The following is a 12,477-nucleotide window of genomic DNA, read 5'->3' as shown; positions in this document are numbered from 1 at the left end:
TTTTTTTTTTTTTTTTTTTTTTTTTTTTTTTTAGCCCGCCAGGCCGCGCCGGGTGGCAGGCTGCGCGGGGCGTTCATGAGCCGCCGGGCGGCCCGCGGCCCCGGGAGCCTGCGCCGTGACTCACTCCCCGCCCCCGCTTGTGTCTCGTCCCCCCGGCAGGATGCCGGACCAGATCTCCGTCTCCGAGTTCATCACCGAGACCACCGAGGACTACAACTCGCCCACCACGTCCAGCTTCACCACGCGGCTGCACAACTGCAGGAACACCGTCACGCTGCTGGAGGAGGTAGGTCGGGGCCGGTGCGCCCCACCGGGGACCCCGGCCCGTCCGCCGGGACGCCTCAATGCCCCCGCTGGCAGCCGTTGCCTCGCAGTTGAATTGTCTGCATTTCTGAGCGGGGAGAAAAGGGATGTCGGGGGCTGGGGCAGCCACACCCCCTCCGGGACAACCCCCCCCCCCCAGCCAGGTGAAGAGGGGACTTAAGATGTGCAGCCCCTTGCCCCATTTGCCAGGGCATTAACTCCCCGGGGGCTGGAATATTGAGCGAGCTCCTGACACCATTAGGAAAAAGAAGAGGGAAGTCCTCTCCCTATCTTGGACCCTTCGTGGGTGCAATACAGTCTTCTAGGCTCTTTCCACATCCTTCTGACCCTGTAATAACCCGCGAAGTACGTGGTGTCAGGCCCCAGAGGGCAGAGGGAGACGAAGCAACGTGGCCAAGGTCACCAGCAAGGGACTGGGAGATGGTCAGTGAATGCCCCTCTCCGTAGCCAGGCTGTGCCAGGCAGGCTTAGCTGCATAGGCAATGGCCGGCGAATAAAACCCCAAAGGGATGAGAGTAAACTTAGGCTGGGATTGCTTCTACCCCAGGATTCTTCGCCATCCAGTCCCCAGTGCCTAAACCCTGGGTGGAAAGAGAGATATGTGCAGATAGGTCCCCACCCGGCTTCCTGCACCGGAGGGTTTGGTTCTGCCCAGGCTGCTGCGCCAGCAGGACTTGCCTGCAGAGCACTCATAAGCTGTGAAGGGAGACCTGAGGCTGCCGGGAAGAGCTGGGCAGAACGGGAAAAAGGGGGGCCTGAGACTGCAGAAGAACAGCTCCCCTTATCTAGACCCTTCAGAGAAGCATTGTGGGTGTCCTGGGCAGGGCCAAGGGCAGAGCGATTTCCTTTACAACTTAAGTGAATTTAGTGATAGGGCAGGGTGGGTAGGTAAGGAGGAACCCACAAGCCCAAGAGCTGCAAAAGCCTCTGAACCTCAATAAAAATAGGACATTTGCCTTGGAACTCTGCACCATCTGTAAGTGCCATAAAGCACCACTCCCCTCCGAACAAGCCAAGCCTATTTCAACTGAAAAAGACAGCATTCGGGGAACTTAGGAAGGCAGATCATTTTCCTGGGGTGGATTATCCTGTGGTTGGTTTATTTGAGGTTTGGGGAGCTCTTTCTGATATCAGCTCACCACAGCCAGCTCTCTGTAATATTGAGAAACTTGGGCTTCTGTGGGAAACTGCTCTTGGTACAAGCTTTGCTACTCACTCTTCAGGCCAGGTTACATGCAGAATTGGTAGTCCGAAGCCCAAGGTCCTAAATTTTAGGAGGGGAGAAATTTCTTTTCGTGCTGGGTCCTATCTTGCCCATCTGGTGCAGTGAATTAGTCAACATTTTATGCCAATTGAGGATGTTTCTAGAGTTCTCTATGAAGTTAATGTTGGGTTATTGAACTGAATTTTGAAATTCATTTGAAGAAATACCAGCTATGTTTGTTGAAAGCCAGAGGTAAATGGATTTTTGGGGGGAAGGGGTGTCTTTGTGACCTGCCATTCTGTTGCATTAGCCTGACATTCAGTGTCTGGGAATACTCGGAGTTGCCAGGCATTCAGCCTCATGATGGGTCTGTCCTTCACTTAATAGTGATAAATTGGAACATGCTGATATAGGAGCATTTTGCATCCTTTTTGTGTACTAATTGTGGATGTCTCCTGAAGGATGTGACATTGATTAGACTGAGTGGTTATTTTCCTTCTAGATAAGTTCTTCAGTGCCTGCTAATAGAGCTGTCAGTTATTTTAACTTTCTCTTTCGGCCCATTTAGATAGTGTTACTGTATTCTGTTTGTGTGGGGTGTGATAAGGGTAAGTAGCTGATAATGCTGTTTGTAGGGGTATATGCCCGTATTTTGCAGCAACAGGAGAGGATAGGGTTAATGTTAATTATGTGCAGCTGCTCTTAATCTTAGTTTGAAGTAACTAAATTTAAACCTGAATGCAACAGATACATTTTTTTTTTAGTAAGGAATACTATTCTGCAGGGTTAGGTTGAAAAATAGATCCAATCATACAAATGTGGTCACCTATGAATTTGAGGAGGAATCAGAATCAGGCTAGAAGTTCAAAAGTGTCATTTAGAGTATGTTGATAATACACTCTCAAAAACATTACAGTAAATGTTTCAGTCAGAATGACACAATAATTTTGTAATTGTTTCTCTGAACTTCAGGATAGTACTGGTCAAGGAGTCATTGCCCTAATCTGCATTTTTAATTCTTGAATCATAGGCCATGAAGTTGGACTCATGAATGACGGCCTTTTGCATAAATCTGAAATATACCTGTTAGCTTCTTATTGATACGTAACCACCAAGTTGCATTTTTATTTTTTCCCCTAAGTTTGCATATATGGAAGGGACGCATGGTTATAAATATCTTAAGTGGATCAGAATTCAGTTCTTAAAAAAATATGGGGTTTAAGGTTATTACCCTCAAAATGTAAGAAGAAGTTTTGGGGCAAACCACAAAATCTTGTTGGCATATGCTTCACAAGTGAGATACTTGGAAACTTTAAGAATGCTGTTTGTGTTACTTTGTGGTTATTCTTAGGAATAGGGTTTTTGGGTACTTTTTCGGTGATGTGGAAACTCAGGAATAGGAATTCATTTGGGCAGTTTGGAATTCTTTTTAAAAATTTGTTTTCTAGTTCCAGTTATTAAATGCCTTCCTGTTTATTTACAAGCTTTTTTTTTTTTTTTCCCCCCTCTCTTTGGGTTCCTAATCAACCTATAGAAGTCTCAACTAAAAAACTGTAGCTCTCCAAGCTTGGAACCCTAAATTAACCCACACTCCCTCTTTTGGTATGCCCCGTTGGCAAAGACTGCTTTGCGTGTGTTGGTGCTTTTATTTTAAATCTCTCTGTGAGGAGCACTGTAGGAAATGGGTCAGAAATGTATAGTATCAAGAGGCAAAGAGTTTGCTTCTGGGGTTCACCTTTGGGGCCAGAGGGTCCCACAGAACCGTGGGAGTTACAGCTAGGCTGGCACACAGTGAGTGGCTGCCTTTGGGAGGCAGGAATGGATTAGCTGCCTGGGTTTCATCCTGATGTCTGAGTGTTTTCCAGGCAAAAAGGCAGTGTTTTGCTTATTCAGCAGAGCACACTGATGTGTGCCATTTTACTCGTGACCATTTGGAAATTATGAGTAAATGACTAGGAGACTGGGTGAAGACAGAGTTTTGCTGAGAAAAGGAGGGGAAGCAGGCATTCCAGGACCATGGTGCGGGGAGATAATAGGAGAGACTTTCCACTTAAAGGCTTAGACTGGTCAATACTTAGTGCTTGGTGAAAGGGAGAGTTGGTGTGATAAATAACGTCTGCTTGGTTATTTAATATTGGGCCAGCCCTCTATCTTTTGTGATGATGGAGGAGGCATATCCTGGCCATTTATTGAATGACTGCTCAGTGCCAGGCCTGTTGGAGGCACACGGCACACATGATCACATTTAAGTCTCGTGTGAGCTTTATGGAGGAGGGACAGTTGTTATCTCCATTTTACAGAGAAGAAAATTGAGGCCTAGAGAGATGAAGTGATTTGTCCCCAAGGTCACATAGCTAGTAAGTCAGTGGAATTAGGAAATCCTTAAACAATTAAGACATAAAACAGATGTTCTAAATGTCTACAAGGACATATTTCAGTGGCTTTGTAGAGAATATAAGAGGCTTCGCTTTTCATTGTACCTTCTAATTTTGATCTCATGAAACAGAGGTGCCTAAGTTTCTAAGTGGCTTAGTTTTTCTTCGTGTTCACATTCCAGGGAGTTCTTAATAGTAATACTTGACTACATTTCTTTTTTTCCCCCCCTGTGCTTTCAAAGACTTGGGATATGGTTTTTCAGATTTAGGTGTGGGAACTTATTTGGGCATAATCTAGGAATAGCATTCACCGAAAGCATTTTTGGGGAGCACCTGCTAGGGTATTGCAGTTGTCTAGATTGTGTTATGGAGGAAGTAATGGTATTTGAGAAAGAGGTAAGTAGGGCTGTCATTTTTAACAGGGAAGAAAGGGGCAGTTCGCAGGTGGGGAAATGATATTAGGACATTCACCCCAGTAATGCAAAGTGAATCACTCAACTTATCATCCAGTCAGTATACAAATTGTCTAGTGCCCAACAGTGTGTTAGGCCCTGAGGATACTAAGATGATCAACCCTGCCATTAAGAAATGCACCGTCTCAAGGTTTTCTCAAGGGAACTGACAATCAAGTGTGGGTCTTGCATTAGAAGTTCACTTGTTTTGGGGCGCCTGGGTGGCACAGCGGTTGAGCGTCTGCCTTCGGCTCAGGGCGTGATCCCGGTGTTGTGGGATTGAGCCCCACATCAAGGCTCTTCTGCTATGAGCCTGCTTCTTCCTCTCCCCCTCCCCCTGCTTGTGTTCCCTCTCTAGCTGGCTGTCTCTATCTCTGTCAAATAAATAAAAAATCTTCAAAAAAAAAAAGTTCACTTGTTTTAACATATACACATGATGTGCTTAGTCCTTCCTGAGGCCATAGAAATATTTGAAGAATGAAGAAATGGATGAAGGTATGGAATGCAGATCCATTATCCAGGCCTCTTTCACAGTAACTGTAGTTACCAGTTATTAGTGTTCCTACTATGTGCAGGCCCTATACATACTATTACTTAATGCTTACGTGTGCCCTATTATTATGTTTGACCCATCTTCTCACAGTTGAATCTTTTGCCCAAGCACACACACATAGTAAGTAGTAGATTTGGGCATGAATCCCATTTCTATAACATCCCTGTGTGCTAGTCAGACTTCTTCTGTATGTGTTTCTTCACCCTCCAAGGAAGCTTTAATTTTTACTCCCGTTCATTTGGACATCATCTTCTATGCTGATGACAAGAAGTCATTAGTCTTTGGTAAATGGTTTTAGGTTCTCCAGTGTTATCTGTGGAATCTCACACATAGGGCCTCTGTTGAAGTCTGAGCTCATTCATCATCTGCAAGTGTTCTAGAATGCAGTTGCATTACTTCTCTTCAGTTTTGAGAGTCAGTAAACCAAGCATCAAGTGCTAGTTTACGTAGCAGCTGCTCAAGTTGGTTATGGTCTTAAATAAAAGTAAATTTCAGGCGGAGTTTAGATAAAATCAGGGTTAGTCTTATGCATTGTTTGGGGTCAAAATAATATGCTTTCTTTGTCCCTAACCTCTTGAAGATAAAACAACAAAACATGAATAAGTCTTCCCTTGATGCTGCTATCTTACACAGAGTTTGGGCGCTGTGGTCCCACCTTTGATCCATTTTGGTGGTACTGAGGGTGAGTTTTCTCTGGACATAAGCAGCAAAGATCAGTGAATGAAGAATAAATTTATTTGCCTGCAGAAGCGATGAGAGAAGGAAACTTCCTTTATGTACCAGAACTCATGCTTTTTCTAGAACAGGGCTCAAACTGTTAGCCAGGTATTCCAAGCTAATGCTGTTTGCCTTTTATATACATCTTTAGGGTTCAAAAAACATTTTTGGTGTGTACTATCTAATAAAACGGCGTTGTAGTAGCTTCCTTATCATTCTTTTAATGTGCATAAATTAAGTCTCAGAGAGGGAAATTACTCGACCAAGGTAACACAAAATCTCTAGATCTAAAATCCTTTTGTTTCTTCTGTATTTCACTGTCTTTTGTGCTTCCTGTCTGCTAGTTTTTTGTTTTGTTTTTTGTCTTTCAGGGCCCATAAAAATGACATCTACTGATTTTTCTTACCCCTACTTGATTTCTAGTGCCAGAGATAAAGAGTTTGGGGTAGAGAAGAAAAAGGGAAAGACAAAGACCGCTCCTTTTCGTGTTCTTCAAAGACTTCTTGTTGGATTGCTCTTGAAATCTCTGCTGTTTGTAGTTAGAGACGGTGCTGCCAACAGTCCTGCCTGGGCTCAGCAGAAGTGGAAAAGGCCCAGTGGCTTCCAGCTCTCCCCTGGCATACTTAGTCTGGGACTGTTGACCAGCCTGTCTTTGCCTGCAAGCTGCCCACGGTCCTGGCCAAAGAACCAGTGCTATTGGTTGGGGTTGCTGCAGGACTCTGGCTGTCTGCCTCTGGCTTCCTGGTCGTCCATAGCCCTGCCTTTGTGCTGGATGCAGGGAATCACTAGACATCAGAGTCTAATGGAGCTTGGAGAAAGTCTAGTCTGGTGCTTCCCAGCCTAGGAGCCTGATCTCTGAGGGTCCCATGAAAGTGGCGATGGGAGTCTAATCATCACTTGCAGTATTTCGGAAAAATTAATAGACACCTTAATAAGGTGGTTCAGCATACCTCTCATGCCAACTCATTTTGGTTTTGGTTGAAATATATCAGCTCAGTGGTGTAGCACTGATGATCTTCTGCTGATCAGATGCTTGGATTGCCTGTTAGAGATTCCTGCAGTTGGGAAGCCAGATATGATCTCAGTCCTGTGATTGGTTTGCTAGAAGAAACTTCGAGTTTTGTATCCCCATGGGAGAAAGCTCCGGAGGGATGAGGACCCACATAGACCTAGTTTTTGTCCTGTTGTGGAGACTGAAGCCTAAGGTGGGAAGGAAATGGGGCAAAGATTTGAATTCAGGTCTCTCAGCTTCAAGCCCAGGCTCTTTGTACTGTGCTCTCTAAAAGGGCTGTAGAGGCTGTTTGTACATGGTGGTGGGTTTCTCTCTAAAACTTGCTTCCAGGTTAGAGGAGTGGAGAGTAAACCTGAATTAAGGAACCTGGTCTTGCTAGCCAGTCTGCTGGTGTAAATTTTGGTCTCACAACATATGCTGTGAGGCCACAGCAGCCTTTCCTGATGCTAAGTTAAGAGGCTTTCATCAGAAGCGTTGTGGTCCTGGATGTCCAAACACTACCCAGACTTTTGCCTTTATGTCTGTGAGTCAAGGGAGCCTCAAGAGAGGTGGTTTCCATTTATGTAACCTAGTCATTTGGGGGCTAGAGTCAGACATTGGCCTCAGCCATTCCCACATGTAGTAGTTAAACATGAGTAAGTGATGGGCTAGAGACCACTTTGCATCTGAGCCTCAGTTTCCTCATTTGATTAAAAAAATGGCATTGATTTGAGTGTTAAAGGAGATAGTACATGTGAGGCACTCATCACATAACTTCATTACTGGTAAAATGTGGCCTGATGAATGTCAAGGTCTGACCAGTCAGATTAGTCAGCCTTCCTTTTATGGGGTGGGGAGGAAGGAGGTGAGAGGCATTCCTTGATAGGGAGATGGGCAGAGTTCTCTCCACTGTGAACCAGTGTCAACACTTGGGTTCCTTTACCTGGGTTAATTGCAGCCCTATTATCTTGGAGTCTGTGTCAGACAAGTTACTGAACCTTACTATGCCTCACTTCCCTCATGGGGATCGTACCTCCCTCTTAGGATAGTGCCTGCCATGGTAAGTGCTCTAGAAATAATTATTCTTCTTATCTTCATGTTGCTGCTGTTCATTATTATTGGATTAAACCCTTGAATGTGTAGTTGAGAGGACAAGATTTGGTCGACTCATTTCAGGATGGTGGGTGATAAAGAGGTCAGATGACAGAGCCAGCTGTGTGCCTTGGAGGAACCGGATGGTGGAAGTGCAGATGGGACTGGAGGGAGGACTAGGGCAACACTAACACTTGCACCATGGTCAAAGCCAGCTTCATCTGAAGCAGACCGACAGCTCAATTTTACTCTGTACTCAGCTGTTGGTGGGTGCTACTCTGAAGTCAGGGAACCACTGACCAGTGCAGCCTCCGCTGACCCAGACCAGCCTGATGGGCTCTACGGGCACAGCCTCGCCGTCTGTGCTTCCTTTGGCCTTGCCGATTCTTTTCTGTTTCCTCCCTCCCCCCATCTTCCCTCCATTGGTGCATCAAAGCCAGGACAGTGCTGCCCCATTTGATTTTCGCTGAGGCTTTGGGGTAAGGAGCCACTTTCTCTGTTACATAATAAATGCAGGTATCTGATTCTGGTCATTGGTGGGGAGGTGCTGGGGGAAGGAAGCATTTGTGCCTTGGCTCTGACTGGGACAGAGCGTGGCAGCTATGTTGTATGCTTTGCTGATTACAGCTTGAAGCTCTGAGACCACAAGGAATTCTATTTTGGTTTGGAGGCAGGCGCCTTAAAGTGAAAAGGACTTATCCTTGGATTTACATTTCTCTGTGTCTCCTTGCTTTTCAGTGTCAGTAAGATGAGTTTTGTGAGGCAGGAGTTCGGTCAGATCTGGAGGCACTTGACCCCACTTGGTCTTAACAGAATCTGAGAATTCACAGGTTCTTCCAGCCCAGAGCCCATTTTGAGCAGCCCTGTATCGTGCTGCTGTTGGTGGTCTCTTATGTAAGAACTGAATTTTAATGCTGAGACTGTGGTGTAATTTTCCCCAGAGAACTGGAATATATGTCCCTTTGATAAGACAGCACCCGATTCAGCCGCCCAGAAGCCAGAAAAACGAAACCAGAACCTCAGGCACCCACGACTGCATTTTGGTACCAACTGCTAAGTCAAGCTGGATCATCCCTTTCACCGCCACATGTGCTTTGGATGGAGAACAGAAGCTCTCCCAAGCCCTTTTATTATTAATACAGCTTGGATACCTTGTATTTCTGTAGCATTATGCTCAAGGGCAAGAGCAAGGAGGGCCATGTCCCCAGTGCCCAGCTTAGCACCTGACCTGATGACTGTATAATAAAATAAATTTGACAGGGCTGGAAAAGGCCTTTAGAGACCATCTGGTTCAACTCCTCTTTTCTAGGGATGATGAAATTAGGTTCTTCTGTTGTAAGTAACAGATTCCACCTCCCCTCCACAAAACAGTATGGCTAGTTCAAGCACAATGAGGACTTGTAAGGACTCCTGGGGCTGTTGCCTGGCACACAAGGAGCAAGAATGGTAGGAAATGTGGAGATTCTCTTCTGGGCAGATGGCAGAGGATGGCAAGCCAGGCCCTACCTGCCCCCTTGCTCCAGTGCCCCCCACACCAGCTGAGTCTCTATGGCTGATTCACATATCTAGAAGGATTGGACTGGTCCAGCTTGGGTCAGGATACCACCTCTAGTCCAGTCAGCTTTGGCTAGGTTTCTGGGGTTACCTGATGGATAGGTCTAAGCCCTCACCTTTGTCAAGGACTGGGAGTGATAGCAATCCTCTGAGCAGGGTTAAGAGGGTAGGGAAGCTCCCTCTTTGTACACCCAGATCACACAGCAAAGCTGGGACTAGGATCCAGATCTTCTAGCCCCGCTGTCTTCGTCCTTCGTTAGCGTGAGAACAAAATGGAGACCACAGCACCTCACAGGGTTATCAAGAGAACCAGTGGGGAAGGTAAGGCAGCTACATGCCTGGCATCCCAGCAAAACCGGGAAGATGTTTACTTTTCTGCCCTCCCCTCTGCAAACCTCACCTCCCCTTGACCCTTCTGCAGTGTATTCATTTGGGACATTTTGAAGGGCTGTGGTCAGAGCACTGTGCTGCCTAGTTGTAGCTCTCCTGATGTGGTCCAGAAAGACCAACATTCCACACAGGGTGTGGGTAGAGAAAAAACACCCCATTGCCATTTAAATCCACGGTGATGACATGGTGCTCAAAAAATAATCCTCCATAGATACCCAGGATGGATGGAAGACTGCAGAGCAGCCAAGCTCTGTTTCGGTACTTTCTGGTTTGATGGGCCTGCTCCAGTGTTAAATAACAGAACTGCGTACAGGTCTGACCAGGGCTGACAGCTTTCCTTCCATTAAGTGGCTTCTTCACTGACCAGTTACACACACAATAAAATTCAAGCATCTTCATTGTTTTGAAACTTGGGAGTCTTCCTCTATGTTTCATTAATCATTTTTTATGAAGTCCATTTCCTTTTCTTTGTAATGTTTATTCATGTTAATAGCACTTACATAAAATTAGGTACTCCTTATTTCCGCAAAGTGCAAATCAAAATGAGCGTTCACTGCTGGCCCAGCAGCTGCTGCTGCTTTCATACTGGTAATATTTCTCATAGCAATGCAAGTGAATGCACTGCGTCCCAGTAAATTAGATGGTGCCAAGTCAAATAATGCCATCACTGTCCCAAGGTGTCCGCGTTTTGTGTGTAAGAGTTTGAACAAATTCAGAATCTGCGAACACTACAATGAAACACCTACCCTGTGCCTGGTGCTCTGAGGGATGTCCTACATACATCATCTCCCTCAGTCCTTCCAGCAGGTCCTCGGGGATGGGTCCTGTTTCCCCATTTTACAGATGACAAGCTAGGCTTAGAAAGGATTCAGCCCAATCTAAGCTCTTTCTACCTCCAACTTGTTCTCAAGAAAAAATGCTTTGTATCATGAAGGGAATGCTAATGAAATAGAACAGTCAGGAAATAGGCTTCAGCTGAAGCTTGAGATATTGAGGTTAGTTGAATAAGAACTTCCTGACAGGGTAGAATACCAACTGGATGGCCATGGAAATAGCATATTTCCCTCTGATTTTAGGACAGTTTTGTCGTTGATTGGCTAATGAACTAAATTATGTACTTACTTTCATACATGTCTTCACTTTTAGTAGATTGTAGATATCTTGGGGCCAGGGATCCCCCTCTCTTTCTTTACCTAGTTGGCACTCAGAAATTTGACAAAAATAAGATTATAGTAAAGCTATTTGATTTATAATTGCTGAGGCAGATCTGATAAAGGTTTTCCAAATATTGCTATCGACCTCTGTACTTAAGTGGCTACTGATTGCATAGAGCAATTGGAAAAACCCTCCATTACCAAGTTTCCTGAAGGTTGTGCCACAGATTGATGGCAGACCTGGATGCTGAGCCAGATTCATGGTCTGTCCTTTTGGTGTCTGCCACCTGCAGGTTTTCGTGGGGTCAGTGAGTTCAGTAACAGTGATTGCTCTCGCTTTTTGAGTTCCCAGCTCTGTACTGGGTTCTTTACCTGTGTTATTTCTCACCTTCACATTGCCCAGCTAGTGCATGATGGAGCCAGGAATCAGACCTAAGTGTGTAGGGCTCCATAGCCCACACCTTCCCTCAGCCATGCAGCCTCACTTTGTGGTGAGTTAGCAGCAAAGTGCAGGGGAATGGCAGCGAGTCAGGTTGGCATTTCCTATCTTAGTGGAAACAAACACACATATACACACATAAACAAGACACGCTTTTGCCAGTGGAAAAGGAAAGTATTTTCCCCTTACTTGTTTCCTTTGAGTGGGAGGCATTTAAATTTAGATAATTTACATCCCTCATCAGGGGCAGCCAATTCCTGATGTGGTATCAGAGGGATTAATGAGTGAATTGGTATTTTCAGAAAGAGTTGACCTCTCTGATTTTTCTTGAGTGGCAAGTAGTGAATCATATGATTTAATGAGCAGTTGTTCTCTGCATGTACTCTCCAGCATTTTTGTACTCTGTTAACCGTTTTCCAAGTACTTTCTTATGTGTTGTCTCATTTCATGCACACAACACTGTTAGGCAACAGAGGCACCTTTTCCTCATTTGTGAGACGAGAAAACAGGGGCTCAGAAAGGTAAAATGATTTGTCATTGGTCACAGGACTGAAAAAGCATGCTGAGGCTGAGCTCTGTTACCCGCCTCCTGTTTCTGAAAGAGACAGGCATACCTGGTGGGAGATGTTTTGTCAAGTAATTTTTAACTGAAAGAATACCTTTTGAATAAAAAAGAAAACAACATAGATTTTACTATTTGCATTATTAGATTCCCCTCTGGGTGCACACACACATATATCTTTTATAGTCCTTTTTTTTTTTTTCCTTAGTAGCTCAGTCCGTCAAGTGGATTTTTGCTTTGTTTCTATTTTAGTTTGTTGGTTTTTTAACTTTTACACCTATGCAAAAGCAGAGAGGCTGGTGTGAATCTCCACATAGCTGTCACCCAGCTTCACTGTGATCTGCTCTTGGTTTTCATGTTTATCTTCACCCCCGATTTTTAAAATCAATCCTAGATACTGTTTTATTTCATTCCTACATATCCTAAAAGATAAGGACTTGGGGAGGAGCAGGGAAGAACCACGTTACCATTATTACATCTGCAGAAAAAATCATTTCCTCAAGCTCATTACATATTCAGCATTCAAAGTGATTTTCTCCCCCTTTAAATGGTTTGGTCAAATCAGGATCCAAATGAAATCCATATGAAATTGGCTGGTAGATATTTAACATTTCTTTTCTTCTCTGGGTACCCTTTCCTTTTCCCCTCTTGCAGTGTTTTGCTGAAGAAC

At 44.9% G+C, this 12,477-nt stretch overlaps 1 protein-coding gene across 8 annotated transcripts in view; it reads left to right on the top strand.

The window, feature by feature from the left end:
• Positions 1 to 12,477, top strand: part of ASAP1 (ArfGAP with SH3 domain, ankyrin repeat and PH domain 1) — a 335,958-nt gene that overhangs the window by 64,096 nt on the left and 259,385 nt on the right. For 6 of the 8 annotated variants that reach the window (XM_019794951.2, XM_011219411.3, XM_019794950.2 and 3 more), the window contains exon 3: positions 160 to 286. In XM_019794951.2, the coding sequence (XP_019650510.1) occupies positions 160 to 286 (127 nt within the window). Of the gene's footprint in view, positions 1 to 38; positions 287 to 12,477 lie in introns of those variants that run through there. The other 2 variants (XM_034668624.1, XM_034668626.1) reach the window with 2 other exon arrangements.

This window comes from Ailuropoda melanoleuca, chromosome 9, assembly GCF_002007445.2.
Source record: "Ailuropoda melanoleuca isolate Jingjing chromosome 9, ASM200744v2, whole genome shotgun sequence".
Lineage (NCBI taxonomy): Eukaryota > Metazoa > Chordata > Mammalia > Carnivora > Ursidae > Ailuropoda > Ailuropoda melanoleuca.
Note: the sequence above shows the minus strand (reverse complement) of the source record. Positions and strands in the feature narration are given on the sequence as shown.